This window comes from Eptesicus fuscus, chromosome 22 (assembly GCF_027574615.1).
Source record: "Eptesicus fuscus isolate TK198812 chromosome 22, DD_ASM_mEF_20220401, whole genome shotgun sequence".
In the NCBI taxonomy this organism is placed as follows: Eukaryota; Metazoa; Chordata; class Mammalia; order Chiroptera; family Vespertilionidae; genus Eptesicus; species Eptesicus fuscus.
Window position 1 is genome coordinate 16,999,558 of NC_072494.1, and position 16,271 is coordinate 17,015,828.

Below are 16,271 nucleotides of genomic sequence, written 5' to 3' on the forward strand. Positions count from 1 at the left end.
ACTCTTCTTGGCAACCACTAACCTATGTCCTATCTCTATGGATTTGTCTATTCTGGACCTTTTATAAAACCAAAGTGTGGCCTGTTGTGTCTGGCTGTGCATGTACTCTTAATGAACCCTCAATCTAGAGGTACAAGTTTCCCTACTACACTTGTGTCCCAGGCTTGTGTCCTTTATCTAGCAGTAGCCATTGACTCAAGAAAATTGACACTTCAGAACTATTAGGAGACCTATCTTCTCACTATATGCTGATACCTATACCATAGGAATAAAAAGCACAGACTCGGCAAAACCTCTGGCTTAACTACCCTGGCTTAGTGTGTCAACGACAACACCAACACTCTGTATTTATTTAAAAGTATTTTTTTTATTTAACTTTAATTTCTGAGGTAAAATACTTTTTTCTTTCAACTTCCATAACAAAATACAGAGCTATCAGATACCCCTGGAAAAAAATATGTATATTATACATATATTTCTATAACATTACATCATATATATAATATATATGCAAAAATTTGAAGACTTTATAGAAAGCGGAACATCTAAAAGGCACTGCACAATGGAGTTAAGATTACTTACATTTTATGTACATAGACACACTTTATTCTGCTTAAGCTAACTAGTGAAGTCATCTTTCACATGTGAATATCTCACAATTCCCTGCATCACAATTTTATAACTCAAATAATGCCTAAGTATTTAAAAACAAATTAAATGGTAACTTTTTTTTTTTCAACAAGAAACTAAAAATGGAACAGTTCTTAAAAGACTGGACCAAAGTTCTTTTTAACAGAATTAAAATTTCATTACTGTTTATAAAACAAAAAGCACAAACATAATTATGGAATAAATAAAAAGGGACAAATAGCCAACTCACTCTACCCACTTGGTGAGAAGTGAAATACAACTATATTTTTAATGCTTCTGAAAGTTTCTTGGCCCATGGAGGACTAGGGTGCAGTAATTCCCTGTATTAGTGAGTTGGGTTTAATGCAGTGCAGCTTGAAAATGAGGGGGGTGGGGGGAATGAAGGGACTGGTGAATTGTTTAAGATTGACCTCTACTATTGTCTCTTTTCAATAGTCAAAAAAAAAAAAAGCAAGCTGCACAAACAAATTCCTGATTACAAGACTTCAAGATTCATATTTGTAAAGTTTTAAACATTTGGCACAGCAAATTCGGAAAAACTGGGGGAGAAAATAGGTCTGGTTTTACCCCCCTTTTTTCTATCTGCTGTTGGACAGTGATAAGATGCTCACAGAAAAGTAAAGGCTGGCTTTGTGCCAGGCTGGTGACAGGTGCTGCCAGGAGCAGGCTGGGGGGAGAAAAACGAACTCCTACCCCTTCACCCCAGGAATGACCCACCTCCACATCCCCTGGTCCACTTCCTGAGCAAGCCCAAGTCTGGCTCTATTATAAAGGACCCTCCCCTCCACCCAACCCCAGTGTGCAGTGCAAATTGACCAACAATTTACTGGTGGAATGGCAATCAAAGGAAACAGTTAAACACCAAATAATTTCTTAAAGCCAAAAACATTTTCATGGAATTGAACATTTTTTGAGTGTGTTTTTTCAAGTGTAAAAGCAGTGACTTTTGTTCAAACAGAAGCAGCATCTAGGAATTCTGGCACTTGGGTTCTAGGGGGTTACAGGTACGCAACATGGATTTCTTTCCCTCTTATTTAAAGGCCTCATGTTTCTATTCCTGAGTTAATACCGATACCTGCTGGCCCTCCCCTCTAGTGGACAGGGAGGGTGGCCAGCCAGCCTCCCTGGGTAGATTGGGCAATGACAAGAAGACATACCTCCTCCACATGCCCGGGCTTGCTTTCTGATTAGAGGTAAGTTGAGGTGCAGAGAAAGTAACTGACAAAAACATAACCAACCAAAGATCCCTTGAACAGGGAGCCCTTTGCAGCCTGACCAAAGCCTGAGTCCTTAGGGACTGACTGCTCTGTCAGTCCCTTTCCCAGGGAAAGACAGGTTACTAATGGAATTTGAATTAAAGGGGGAGGGCACTTGCCCCCAAAATCTGCATGATGGACTCAAGTCATCCCAAACCACATAGGAACTCACCCATCTGCTCTAACCTTCCCGGAGCCCCTCTCATGCATGCTCTCCTTTAAAAAAGAACAGCCACCTGCCAACCTTGAAAGACAACCCTCCAATGCTTCTTAGCAGAGTTCACTTATGTTAAGATGGAGTCAGGAATTTCTCCATTCCTGGACAGCATCCCTGTGCCCACTCCTTGCCCCTATCAGATATGGAGTTACTTCTCTCCCTGCCGCCAGGTGGATTTGAGCCACAGTTAGGTGTTCCCACACACTAGATACATGGGCACATGCATGCACAGAGCTGGCTGTGGCTTCTCTCTGCCTCTAGTCCAGGGTCCTTTCCCTTCCTAGAAAAATCAATACTTTCCCATTCCTTTGAAGTTGATGGAATAATTCCTCATTGTCTGTAAACTGGAGTCTCACATAGGATAGTCAATTGATCGTGAATATCAGAATGGGCTGGGGAAATGGTATGGCAAGAATGGTAATGCCACAACGGGACAGACACCAACTTTCATTCATATCAGGCCTTTTGACATCTGGTTGCTTTCGTTATCTAACTATTCCTTCAGGTTCAATAAGCCTCCACTTGTACCCCCAGCTACCTTCTGCATTTCTAGGTATCATCTGTCTTTCACTCCTATTATCCTGCCTTTTTACTATCCATACCGAAAACATCTAGAGAGGATGACTAAATATTAGCTCAAAATTTAATCGTGCTTCGAAATTCTTGGATTATCTGAAAAGTTGTTCATGTCCTTTTATCGGTTTATTTTGACAGACCCGTATCATGTTAAAGTATGTTCATTGTTAAGGCTTGACTTAAGAAAATGGTAAGAGAGCCAGACAACAAAAACACAACTTCATCAGTGTCATACCTCTCAGTGAACTTGCTACAGCCATATTCTGGTTTGGCTCTCCAGACCCATGATGGAAAAGGAAAAATAAAGGTCATTTTTGTGTTTGTTTTGTTTGTAAAGGCGTTGGGTTACTTCCTCCTGCCCTCTTCTTTCCTCCCTGAATAAGAGTTTACAACTCCTCATGGCTTCTTAACAGATGAAGGTGAAAAGTCCAAGAAATTCACAGCAGGGCTTCCTGTCTCAACCATGCAGCCAGGTTCAGTGCCTGCTCCACTCTAACTGGCAGTATGTTTCATGTTTCCTGAAAACATTTTTTAGAGGAAAAGAAAAAAATGCAAAACAACAATGGAAAAAATAAAAAAAGCAACATCTGAACACCCCAATCGCCCTACCCCAGTAAGACTGAGAATATCTTATTCTCCCCCTGAAATAATTACAAAGAAACATCTCAGGCAAATACTGAGTATTAATGGTCTCTCACCTGCCAACCATGCCCTTTCTCCTTTATATGTAACTCTTAAAGCAAAATAAACTCATTAATGGCTTTCCTATATATAAATACAGTAGAAAAGAAAGAAGTCTGGAACCTGAACATCATGGGACCAAAGTGTCTTGGCCCTTTGGGAGTTTGTTCAGAAAGTATTAGCCTCAACAGGAAATAGAGGCCCTTTCTCCTCTCAGTTCAATACCCTTCCTGTGTCCTACTCACCAGGAAAAAAGTGTGTTCATATCTCACCTAATTTACAACAGAAGATGACCAATCCCATTCCCAAAACATAAAAATACAAGTCTATGCCACTAGAATGATCAAACCAGCTAATTCCCTCCCCCCACCCCGAAATCTTGCTACATAAATACATGGATGTGATTATAGTATAAACAGCTCCCAATCCACTTCCAATTCTAAGCATCAGCAGCTGCCGTTGCCAAGCCCTGTGGTCCTGACCCATTCCAGAGGAACTTGCCATCTTTTCTCAGCTCTCTGGCTTCAGGGTCGTCATTCCAGCGCCGCTTCAATCGAAGCTTGGGGGGCATCAGGGCATCTTCTTTCTTCTCAGGCGCACTGGGCTCTTTGCCAGGCCTATCTTCGCTGTCTTCAGTCACTTCTAGGGGTTCTTCACTTGGGGTGCTAATGGGTACAGAGGGCCAGATAGGTGGTGCCTCTGGGCGGGCAAAGATGGTGCCTTTTTCCTCCTCTATGGTCCTGCTTGGCACAGTGCTCTCTTCTTGAGAGTGCTCCTCCTTCTCGTGGGCTGAGTGCCTGAGACTCTCAGGATCCTTTTCAGAGGCTGGCTCTACCTTAATTCTTGGGGGCACAGGCGCCATGGTGGGAGCAGTGACAGGTGCTGACTCCTCCCTGCTCTCTACCCTCTCCCGGTTCTTGCGCCCAACTGGTGGGGGCTGCAGCTTGATAGAAAACTGGGTTGACTCTTCAGGATGCATTTGGCACTGCAGTGGTGGAACCATGAGCCCTGGGTAACGGGGAAATGTCCGGGGACTCAGATGGTAGTTGAACACAGAACAGGCTTGAGAATGAAGGTAGTGTTTCATTTCCTCAGGGTTGAAGGAAAAGCAACTGCTGCTGGTGAAAGGGCTCAGGCCTGGTGATGGGCTATAGGAGAAGATAGTGGGAGTCAGGGAGAGGGCTGGTGAAATGGGAACATTAAGGACACCTCCTCGGCCAGGGATTGGAGAGACAGCGAAGGGACTGTGGGGGTCAGGGTAGATCCCTGGCCTACTGAACAGAGGAAGCATGATGTCAGGCTTGCGTTTCTGATGGCCAATCCCTCCTCCACCGACAGCATTCCGGGAGGACATGAGATCCACGCCCCGGCGCCAGTCAGCGGTTGAGCCATCCTCCAGCTCCGAAAGCTCCGCCTTTCTATCAGTGCCATTACTCAACTCCTGACCGGCAGTTAGGGAGCTAGTAGAGAACCGCCCCGGCTGCACGTCACTAGTTGGAGAATGAGTGTCCAGAGGTGGGAAATGGAACCGGGAAGAGGCTGTTGGAACTGGTGGTGCACTCTGGGGAACCACACCTGTGGAGGAAGAAAAGACAAAAGGCTACCTCAGGTCTGGTAATTCATTATCATCACTTGTACTTACTAAACAAACACAAGATGTTTAGGAACAACAGGAAACACTCCAGCTGGACTGATTCACTTAGCTCCCTGTCTCCCTAGTAACTACTGCTTAGCTTCCTCTCCTCAATTTAGTTGCCATCTTTCTGTAGCCTCTTACTCACGTGGTCTTCACAGTACGCTTTGCTACCTGAAATATGATTTACTTATTTATCTGTATTCTAAAACAAATTCCACAAAGGCAGGGACTTCCAATTGTTCACAACTAGATTTCCAGCAGTTTGGGGCTTAACAATGAGTAAGTGCTCAATAACTATGAGTTGAATAAATGAATGGGTACAAGAGCCTTCTCCTCTGCAACTCTAAATACTGTGTGTATATCACCTGTTTTAATTCTCAGCTTTGCAAATAGTCTTTTCTTATTTTTGCAATTTTGGCCATATCTATAAAGCAAGCAAACACACCAAAACAAAAAACAAAAACAAAACAAAAATCCACAAACAAATTAAAAATTACATTCATGTAAAGCAATCATTAAAAGACCAAAGATGCCCTTAGGTGGTTTGGCTCAGTGGATAGATTGTTGGCCTGCAGACTGAAGGGTCCAGGGTTCGATTCCAGTCAAGGGCATGTACCTCGGTTGCAGGCTCAATCCCGGACCCTGGCACGTGCAGGAAGCAACCATTGATGTGTCTCTCTCACAACAATGTTTCTTTTTCTCTGTCTCTCTCCTTCCCTTCCACTCTCTCTAAAATTTAATCAAAGGAAAAATCTCCTTGGGTGAGGATTAACAACAACAAAATAGACCAAAGACCCTGCACCTAACATAAATGGATACAAACAAGGCATGTCTTAAGAATAAAAACATATTTTAAAACAAAAACCATGTTTATTAAGTTCTTATGGTATATGTTTTATCATTTGATATACAATCACCACTTTATAGAAATTTAAATGTTTCAGTCTCTCCAAATCTTTATTTCTCTAACAAATTTTATATAATGATCTCCATTCCAAACCTGCTTTCAATACTTTTCAAGCATGGAGAAGGCTGGGTGAAATCCAGGACCTAGCACTCACTCTACCAAGGCCACCTGCGAAAATGTGAAGCTCTAAGCTACCAACAGCATGCTAGACATGTCAACTTCAGACGCTCACAAGTTCTCAACTCCCCAAAAGGCCCTTCTGATAAAAAAAAGGGCATAAGAAAGGGTTGCAAGCCAAGGCCTCAGAGACTCTTTGGGTTCCTAGAAAAAATTATCGGTATCTATCACTGAAGATGTCAGGAGGGCTCTTTACATTCTGAGGCAGAGATAAGGGAGAAGGAAAAAAGGGCAAAGAAAAAGGTAAGAAAAATCCAAATAAGTAAAAGTATGGTGATGTAGGAGAAGAAACAAAAAAGCGCATAAGACAGTGTGGTTAGGCATCACTCCCAAACAGCTGCCTTGTGCTATTTGTATAATGGAGTCATCCTCAGATAGGACTCTGGAGTCTGCTGGTGTGTGTAAGACTAGCTTTCTAGGCACATGTGACGGAGTAACACTCTGCCAGAGCAGCATTTCCCAAACTGATGCTTCACAGAAAAGGCAGGACTTTTTTCCCTACAGCTACCGATTGAATCTTACAATTAGGTTTGAGGAGAGCCACCAGGGTCCCAGGCCAAAAGTTTCTCTTCTTCCAGTCTATTACAGTGGCTAAAATTCCATTATTTTTTAGTCTTTTTTTTATAAGAGCACATCAAATCAAAAGTAAAAAAAAAATCCCTTCTGTGTGTTCTGAAGGACTGAATAACATTAAGCATAATGTGAGAAGGTCCTGTCTCCTAAATAATTTTATCTTCGAATAGCATTAGCTCATAGCAAAATGCATATAAGTATTTTTCAAAATAAGTAATTCTGTTAAATAATCATGATTCAAAAGTAGTAACTTTAAAAGGCATATATCATTTGAATATGGCCCATATATTAGATAATAGTATTAGAGCAATGTTAAACTTCCTGGGGAGTTGTAATATTACTGTGGTGGTTACGGAAGTGAATGTCCTTGTACCTGGGAGATCCATGCTGAAGTACATGGGGATGAAGTGTCATGATGTTTGCAACTTAATCAAGACTTAAACATGTGGCTGTTCACTGTTTTTACCAATTTTTCTGTAGGTTTAAAGTTTTCCAAAATAAAGGTATATATAAACAACTTGGGGTGGTGGTGGGAGGCAGAGTGATGTCTGAAGACCATCCTTGAACTAGTATGTCCTGCCCCCACACTCTTGACAGGCTATCATTTTTTAAAAAAAATTATTTTGGGGTTATCACTTTTATTAGTATCTTCTGTATCTTCCTTTTGCATTTATTATGCAAGTAAATATTTAAAATATATTTAATATTTTGCAGGACGCTTTTAATGGTAAAAAATGAGGTACTATATGTAGAAGTATTTTCAACACTATTCAAATGTTAAGTACTCTCCCCTAAACTGTTAAAAGTAAGATTGTGGGGAAGGGAGAACATTCACTTTACTTTTACTCTATGAACTTCTGTATTATTTGGATATGTTACAACCAGCATGTATTGCCTCATTCTTAAAAACACAGATCAAAACAGGCCAACTGTATCAACCCACCATCTAGACATGATCTCTCTGGCTTCCAAGATCTAAATCCATACAGCCCTACTTTTAGAGTGCTTATCACATTCCACATTCTGAATTGTTTTAAACCTACTATATCTTATCTCTCCTGATAAACTGTAAGTTCCTGGAGGAAAGAGTGCCCCTCCCATAAATTTTTTTTTGGTCTCTAGGGCTTAATACATTATGTGTTGACTAAATGAATGAATCTCAATCCAGAGGAAGAATGGTTGATTTAGTAAATAAGAACTGAATTTCAGAAGCTCTATTTCTCAGGTATTGTTTCCTAAGAAGCTGTTCAACAGGTAAATGTATTCAAACCACCCTGATCAATCTTTAACTTTGATGTCATCCTTAATTTTATCATTTATAAAATGACACTGAGACATATACTTTACCTGACTAGCAGAGTTGAATGAAATAATTCACCAAACACTAAGGTAACTTTGTTAAGTAGATGTATGTTCAACAAATGTTATATTTCTTGTCATAAAAAGTTAAACTGAAACAACATTTGGTCTATCTGGGTAAAAGTTCTCTATGAACAAATGACGTTCTTTGGAGCTATCTTATCCAGGAGTAAGCAACCAAGCAGTGTGCCTAAAGGAAGTACACATTGCTCTGCTTTTCCTGTGACTTCCCTGATTACGATCTTGAGCTTAGTTGAGGATCAATGTTGGTTCCAATGCCTTCAGGAAGAATGGGTTGTGCCAGGCTACTACTGTAAGGTCTCTAGACCAGAGTCTTCACAAAGTGAGAGTCCAGATTTCCTTGCCTTGGAAAAGCATATTACTCCCAAGGGCTGACGGATGCCCCATTCCAGGTTATCCAATGGCTAGACTTCTGAGTTTGCAATAGACAAGAATGGTTGAAAAGACAGAAGAACAAGACCATTAAAGCCTTTTTTGGGGGAGTGGTATGGCAGGGTATGAACACCAACACCTTCTTCAAAATTGCTGGTATGCCCAATTACTCTAAATCAGTGGTTCTCAACCTTTCTAATGTCGCGACCCACAGGTTGAGAACCACTAGCAGGATCGCCTAAGACCATTGGAAAACACAGATATTTACATTTCGATTCATTAACAGTAGCAAAATTACAGTTATGAAGTAGCAACGAAAATAATTTTATGGTTGGGGGTCACAACATGAGGAACTGTATTAAAGGGTTGTGGCATTAGAAAGGTTGAGAACCACTGCTCTAGATGTACAAGGAAGGAGCAAGAGTGAAAAATAGAGGAAATGGAATTCCAGTGGCTAGAACAGGTTTGATTTCCTAATGCCTCTCCCTCAGGCACAAGGAAAGAAAACAGGTTGTAATCAGAGAGATACATTCCAATACCACTTTTTTTTTTTTAAATGTATGCCCCAGGGACAGGAGGGAGTGGCTATAAGATGGAAATGTAATGATAGCTGCATCAAGCTAAAACTGCTCTAACTTGTTGTGTAGTAATTAGGTATCTGCACTGGATTTCAGCATTATATTCTCTCAGCCACACCCCCGTTCTAATTTTTCAGGTTGTTTCCAACTTTTCTGTGAGAAGTCATAATACTGCAGAATCACAATTAGATTTCTTTGCCTTAACATACAATGCCACAAAGACTGTGCTGATGGCTGGTTAGAAACTGGTTAATACAATGTTTTATTGGGCAGGATTATGATTTGCACCAACAAACAAACACTCTTATAAGAGCCTGACTACTTTCTGCTTTGAGAGAGGCAGACCCGAAACCTCAGTGAAGAGCTGTGGTGAAAGCTGTCACCAGAGATCCTAGAGGGGAAACCTTGCTGCACTTAAGAGGTCAACCAAGCCCCAAGTCTTGTTCTGAGGTGCTGTTGGTACAGATCAAAGACACTGCTTTTCACTGTAAACATATGAACATCCCCTTCTGTGATCAAGGATGCTGTGGTTTCGATGATATTCACTTGATAAGGGAAGGTTTGGTAGTTTCACAGAAAATCGGAAGTGCTTGTAGAAACAGGTTCTTATCTATGAAAGAGCCACTGGGTAGAATGTTAAAACTCTGAGTCCAGAACTTAAAGATCAACACAAACCTACAGAACATCATTCCTAAAGAGGATAGAGTAATAGTATCTAGGAAATTACAAATATGCAAAAAAGGGAACCAAAACAACAAACCAAACCCAATTTATCTTGATGCTGCAGAGCTTATCACTCTTGGTATGAGATGAATGGAAACACCTGAGCAAGATCAGAGGCAATTCAAGGGGTCACATTATTTTAGTGTTTCTGAAAACCTCTTAAAACATGCCAGTCTTAGTCTTGGGTTTTCAGGATTCCTTTTCAACTCAAAATTCTTTCCCGCCCTAACTGGTTTGGCTCAGTGGATAGAGCGTCAGCCTGTGGACTGAAGGGTCCCAGGTTCGATTCCGGTCAAGGGCATGTACCTTGGTTGCAGGCACATCCCCAGTAGAGGGTGTGCAGGAGGCAGCTGATCAATGTTTCTCTCTCACCGATGTTTTTAACTTTCTATCCCTCTCCCTTCCTCTCTGTAAAAAATCAACAAAATATATTTTTTAAAAAATTCTTTCCCCACCAAGAGACTTTGCATCTTACCACTTGACCGAATGTTGATGAACGGGTAGTTGGGCGTCACCAGCTTGTTAAAGTTAAATTTATAAGTAAACCTTTTCCCTTTTGTTTTATGAAGGATCCTCTTGTTGTAATAGTATCTGTAAAAACAGAAATGCATGTCAATCTATCTTCTACCTACTGACAGTTAGTACCTTAGGTAATCACCAAGAATTACTTGCAAACATCACTCTCATTCTTTTGCTGATCTGCCCTAAGGTTAGGGCTGGGAGACCTAGGAGCTTACTTTTCATTCAATTTTCAACTGAGTTCTGATCATTGGCTAGAGCTTTACAAAAACAATCTCATTTAAGATCCTGAACACCTATCCTAGCCCCAACCACCTTTCTTTTCCATCTCTCTCTAGTTCCAATTCTATAGTATATTTCCTTCCTGTTCCATTATATGTCACTAGCTGGTTTCTCTTTTCTGCCTTACCCAGCTGGGGGCAGACAAGTATCTTGGGACACCTGATGTGGCTAGTCTAGAGGTCATAGATGAAGGAATGTGGAACTGTTTTATGGTGGCAGGCCAAACAATGGTATACCTTGATCTGGAAAACAGCACCGAACTTAGCCTGCTTCACTTTTAAAGGGGATGTGAGTGGCTCCAGCAAAGCTGCCACCCACATTTTACATTCATGGTCACTAAGAATGAAAAAACTTCATCAGGGAGCTTCAGTATACTCGGAACCTTTAGCCTCGCATCTATTCATTAGCACGGGTCATAAATTGCCTTCTGGCTCCTTGAGGGCTAAGGGTTATGAAATATAAAAACTGACAAGTGGAAAAGAGAAGCTGAGAAAACATAGATCAATCTTGGACATGTTGGAGCAACTTATGTACTGACAACTGAACTCACAGATATGGTTCCTAAATACTGTAGCTAGGTCAGTACCATTCAGTGAATCCTCCTATGAGTTTGCTTCACTCTTTTTCTAGTTTCTTCCAGAAAAACCTAAAGAAGAGAAATTCTAATAGATTTCCAATAGGGGAAGTCTAAACTAATCTTCTGGATTATAAATGAGCTACAATCCACATTTTACCACACACTCTTACCCACTACAGAACAGAATCAGCTGTCTTTCAGAAGCCAGTGCCAACAACATTGGAATTCCTTCCTGTGTACAACCAAAGAGACGCCTTTTCTCCTTTTGTGCCTCTGCTGCTCAGATTCAACAGCTCTTCTACTCCCATTTGAAAACTATACATTCTTCACTTAGGTAATATAGTCTCTTGTCACCTGATACTCTTTTTACCTAACATTCATCACACTGCTTGGTCTCCTTTCAACCTACTGACACCATGGATTTGGGGATCCTTTCTGTTACCTGAGGGCCCGGCTCAGCTTGTCATAATTCATCTGTGGTTTGCACTTCCTGCGGCCCCAAAGGCGGGCCACCTCGTCTGGATCCTTGATGACAAACTCCCCGTACTCTCCCTGCTGCCAGGCGATGACATGGCGGAACTCTTCCTTCTGCAGCAGCTCCAGGATGAAGTGCCACAGCTGGATCTGCCGGGAGCCTGGGGAGGACTCTGTTTTATAGGCCCAATCAGGAAACTGATACCCTTTAATGTGAAAAGGGCAAGATCAAAGTTGTCAGGAGCTAGGTACATACATTCCAGTATCTCTGACTTCACATTCCAATGCTCAGAATCTCTAGAGTGCTGTGCAAATATGCTATCAACACCCTGGGGCTAACCACAGCAGGGGAGAGGAAAGCACAGAGGTTACCTTTCCTTATGACAATCACCAAATCTGATAAGAGTTGGGTAGCAGCACCCAGGTGTCCTAATCTCTTACCCTTCCATACATTACTTAACCTCACGCCTCCTTTCTACGAAGGCAGGAAAGTTCCAAAAGGAACAAATAGGAAAGATAAATGAATGTATTAGGAAAATACAGCTGAAAACCCTACCCCCAAGATTAAAACTGTCTCTCTAACAGAAAAGAGATTCTAAAGCTTGGGATAAAAATGTTGTGACCAGACATGTTAGATATACAAACACAGGAAACAAGCCTACAACTGTCCTAGCAGGATCCACCCAGTCAAGAGGCTGTCAGTCATGGCCTGGCATTTGTGAGCAGAGCCCAAGTGGAGAGAAAAAGAACCAGGGAGGGACATTCCAAGTAGACCAGAGATGATTCACTTCTGCTCACCTCCACCTCCTTCTGGCTTTTCCACGATGCTACAGCCCGCTTTCATTTTCACCCTCCTGCTGAGAGAATATAAAGCCGCATCAATTACTTTTCATTATCTTCCTAGGATTTCTGGCACAGCCTTCCCCCAACTTCCTTTCTTTATCTTTTCCTCCTTATGTAACCCTCTTTCTTTCAAACTTGTCACCTCCAAACTGCTAATCCTCAAGTCATCAAATGATGGTCCTCAGGTCATCAGCTTCAAAGGCCATAATTATCTTTCACCTGACTTTAAACTACCTAGGGGAAACACTATCTTTAATATTTGCTTTCTTCCTGCCCATCAGCCCTTTGGAAAGTAAGGGTACCAGTTAAATGGGTCCAAAGAGGCAGCCAAAATAAGTCAGTTTGTCTTCTATTACTAGACAGGTCCAGATGCCAAGATATACATGCTTGAGCTCACCCAGATGTACCAGTTGAAAGAAGAGTGAAAAAAAAAAAAATCTAAATCCAACTGATTGCCACTCAAGAAAGAACATCTGATTTTGATTTATTTTGCTGAATTATGTGAGATGGGAGAAGGAAAACTCTCAGTCAGAAACTGCCCCCTCCTCCTTGAAAAACACTCTGGGATACAGAGAGTAAACACATTGTGTGTACAGTTACTCTATACAAGAAACACACACATTACCTAAATCTTTTTGAGAAAAAATTTACATTTTCTCCCTTTAATAGAAAGGGGGGGGGGGGTGGCGGGGGAGAGGAAGGCAAGCATTTCTGAGAGCTTTTGTCCAAAAGGTGGAGGGAGTCTTCGTGTGATCTGAATTCACTCCATCCAGATTTACAGTACCTCTATCCATTTCCTGTTCCCGGCAGCAAGTAGCTTTGTATCAGTCAATCCTTTAGCAAAAAGAAGGGAAGGGTGAAACTGCCAGGCAGAGAGGTGGGCAGGAGAAGCAGATCTACCCTCCCTGCTCCCCAGGGTGGATGACAGGCCCTCAGCACCCACCTTCGCGGGGAATCTGGAGGAAATGGAGGTGCCTCAATGGCCTCAGGGTGGAGTGGGGACAAATGCCTAGTCTTGGAAATTTCATCTAACCAAGGATTCCTCTAGATCCTTTGAATTCCCCCCCCCCCGCGCCCCTCACCACACACATTAAGAAAAACCAGCAAGTTTTAGTCTGTAAGACAAGGGAAAGAGGATGAGATAAACACCCCAAAGGAAGAAAACACTGACACACAGCCGCACACACAAGATACACAATAACAAGGCCTCCGAGCTGAGGCAGAAGCTTCCTCTCCAGCTGCTTCCATCTCCGTGACAATGAGGGAGGAAAAACACTAATTTCCCCACGGCTCCAGGAAGCTGCCCTGGACTCGAACTCCTGGGTGGCTCCGTCAGATCGCAGGGCCTTTATCCGGCCACAGGAGTGGCCTTCCACCTCCGAGACTCGGGCCCAAACCCCGCTGCAACAATAACTTGACCAGGAAGCTCTCTCCTGACACCCCAGCTCCCGATCCCTCGGCACCCCCTCCCCCAATAAGAATTCCCCCTCCCAGGAGCCCGGAGGCGCCTCTGCAGAGTTTCATACATTCACTTCGAGGACACTGTCCAAGGAGGGCCACTCATCCCAACTCCGCACACCCCACCGAGGCCCCTCGCGCCCTGCCTCCGACGCCGACCACCCCCGAGGGGTGAAGCAAAGCAGAGTCTGGCGCTGCGGCTCCCGGCTCGGCTGGCGGCCCACACAGCCTCTTTTTCCGCCTGCTTCCCGGTAGGGTCCCCCTAGCCCCGTGGCACGAACGCTGCCCTGGGTCCCCGTCGCCGCACATAGACACCCGGGCGCCCTCCCTCCCCCGATCCTCCTCCCCGCCCTGGGTGAGGCCGGCGGGGTTGGGACGTGGCCCGCTGGGCATCCCCGACCCCAGGGATGCCGATCCCGCCGAGATTCAGGGGGGTCCATCGGAGGGGTCGGGCGGCGAGGCCAGGACTCACCTCTCCCCGGCAAGGTCCGTCTTCGGTCCGGTCTCCTCCGCGGCGTCTCCGGCTCCTCCTCATCCACCCCAGCAGGAAGTGACCTCTTCGGCTGCTGTCGTCACTTCCATCCTCAGCAGACAGGGCGGGGAGGAGGCGGCGCCCGCCCGCGGGTCTCCCGGCCGCGCCTCCCTTCCCGACTGCGGTCCGCGGACGCCGACTTCCGCCCGCACTCCGCCCCCGGCGCGGCTCCGGCCCTGCAGCCCACGTAGCCGCCCGGCTCACGCAGCGGCCCAGGAGTGGCGCGTGCGTCACGCTGCGGGGGCACGTTACGCACGCTCACGGCGGGACGCCCTACCCAGTCGCGGCCCCGCCCGCCCGGGTCGCGGGCTAGTGTGTGAGGCGGCGCGGAGGGTGTGTGGCGCGTGACGGCCAACCCCCCCCCCCCCGGCGAGGCGCGGCCCCGAGAGCCCCGTGGGTCGCGGGAGGGGGCGTCGCGGATCCCCCCCTGGAAGGGCCGAGGTGCCGGGATTGAAGCCTGCCCCGACCGCTGTGCCCTCCCCAGAGGAGAGTGTGCTCCGTGGGCAGAGGACCCCAGACTTCGGACCCCAGGGCGTCCTCTTCACCCCGCACCCCCTTTCGTTTACTGAGGAAAGCAGCCGCGGAGCTTTCTCCGGCGCGCGATGCTCGGACACCCGCCCCTGTGTAGGCGGTGCGGCCAGTTCCCCGCGTACCCCCATGTCTCTGCATTCGGTTTTAATGTGTCCACATCTACGCGACTTGAAAGTCTCCCGCAGTCATTCAGAGACATCTCCCCTTCCTTTCCCCTCTGCCTTCGGTCCCTGCGGAAGCAACGACCAGTAACGTGTCCGGAGCGTGTCTGTCCCCCCGTCGGGCTCAGTGGACAAGGCTCTCAAGCGGTTCGGTTTGATCTCCATCCCCAGCCCCACAGGGCTGAGTGGTGTCCAGGCTTAGTGTCACTCGCAGGCGTCCTCAAACTACGGCCCGCGGGCCACATGCAGGTGTTTTTTGCCATTTTATGGTGTGTTTTTTTTTTTTTTTACTTCAAAATAAGATATGTGCATAGGAATTTGTTCATAGTTTTTTTTTTTTTTTAAACTATAGTCCGGCCCTTTAACGGTCTGAGGGACAGGGAACTGGCCCCCTGTTTAAAAAGTTTGAGGACCCCTGCTCCAGAGGCAGGAAAAAGGGAGAGTGAGGATCGTGAAAGGTTAAGTAAATCAGAAGAAAGAAATACAAATCAGAAGTGAAGAGGAGAGATGGGACTGAAGAACTCTGAACAACCATGTGGGGTAAAGCGGTCAACCTCGTCCCGTACCGTTGTTCCGCCAGCGCCCGAATGCCACCAAGAACACGGAAACGGCACGGTAAGTTGTTGGACAAATTCCAGTTTGGGATCCGCTCCCGGCCATTCTCTAGCTGTTGATAAATGGGCTAGCCTGCTGGGCCCTTCGGAGCTTCAAGCTGCCCGTTTCAAAAGAAAGGATCGTAACATTGGTGACACGAGGTCTTTTCTAGTTAGAAAATCCTACCGTGGAGTTGAATAAAATGGCCAAGATTTTAGCGCCGTGGAATGGACTGCCAATGCCTGCAACTGCACCAAGAGCTCCTGAGGCTAGTAGGAACTGTCTATCCTTCGTATCTGCCCAGCAGCACCCAGAGCAATGTCAGATGTTTGGTTGAACAGTCTTTTTCCAATGTTGGGGTTTAGCTCAGTGACACCAATTGCAGTCAGGTCCTAGTGCCTTCATCAACTAGCTGTGTGACTTTGGTTGAGTTCCCTAACCTCTCTGTGTCAACTTCTCATCTTGGGTGAACATAGTATCTATAGTATCTACTCAGGTGGTTGTATGAAATGTGTTAATACATGTAGAGTGGTTAGAGCACGTAGAATGGCACGTTGTGACTGTGGCAGACGA

The 16,271-nt window shown here is 44.8% G+C and overlaps 1 protein-coding gene across 4 annotated transcripts; it reads right to left on the reverse strand.

The window, feature by feature from the left end:
* Positions 1-233: 233 nt before the first annotated feature.
* LOC103298846 (ETS variant transcription factor 3) lies at positions 234-14,415 on the reverse strand. Of its 4 annotated transcripts, XM_054711628.1 has the most exons (6): positions 14,353-14,415; positions 13,207-13,256; positions 12,378-12,433; positions 11,548-11,785; positions 10,203-10,318; positions 234-4,956 (listed from the first exon to the last, which is right to left on the reverse strand). In XM_054711628.1, exons 3-6 carry the CDS (start codon positions 12,421-12,423, stop codon positions 3,821-3,823), a joined length of 1,536 nt encoding a protein of 511 aa, XP_054567603.1. In that variant the 5' UTR covers positions 12,424-12,433; positions 13,207-13,256; positions 14,353-14,415; the 3' UTR covers positions 234-3,820. The 4 variants fall into 4 exon arrangements, with proteins under 4 accessions (XP_054567603.1, XP_027987121.2, XP_008153845.2 ...); XM_028131320.2 differs by lacking the exon at positions 13,207-13,256; XM_008155623.3 differs by lacking the exon at positions 13,207-13,256 and having other exon boundaries at positions 12,378-12,436.
* Between the last annotated feature and the right edge of the window lie 1,856 nt (positions 14,416-16,271).

Bases quoted from the DNA above. Each gene is read 5' to 3' on its own strand.
- LOC103298846 (XM_028131320.2), bottom strand. From the start codon at position 12,423: ATGAAAGCGGGCTGTAGCATCGTGGAAAAGCCAGAAGGAGGTGGAG. The intron at 11,786-12,377 runs GTGAGCAGAAGT...TTCACATTAAAG, and splicing joins AAAGCCAGAAGGAGGTGGAG to GGTATCAGTTTCCTGATTGG. The intron at 4,957-10,202 runs GTAAGATGCAAA...CTTCCTCCACAG, and splicing joins CATCAACATTCGGTCAAGTG to GTGTGGTTCCCCAGAGTGCA.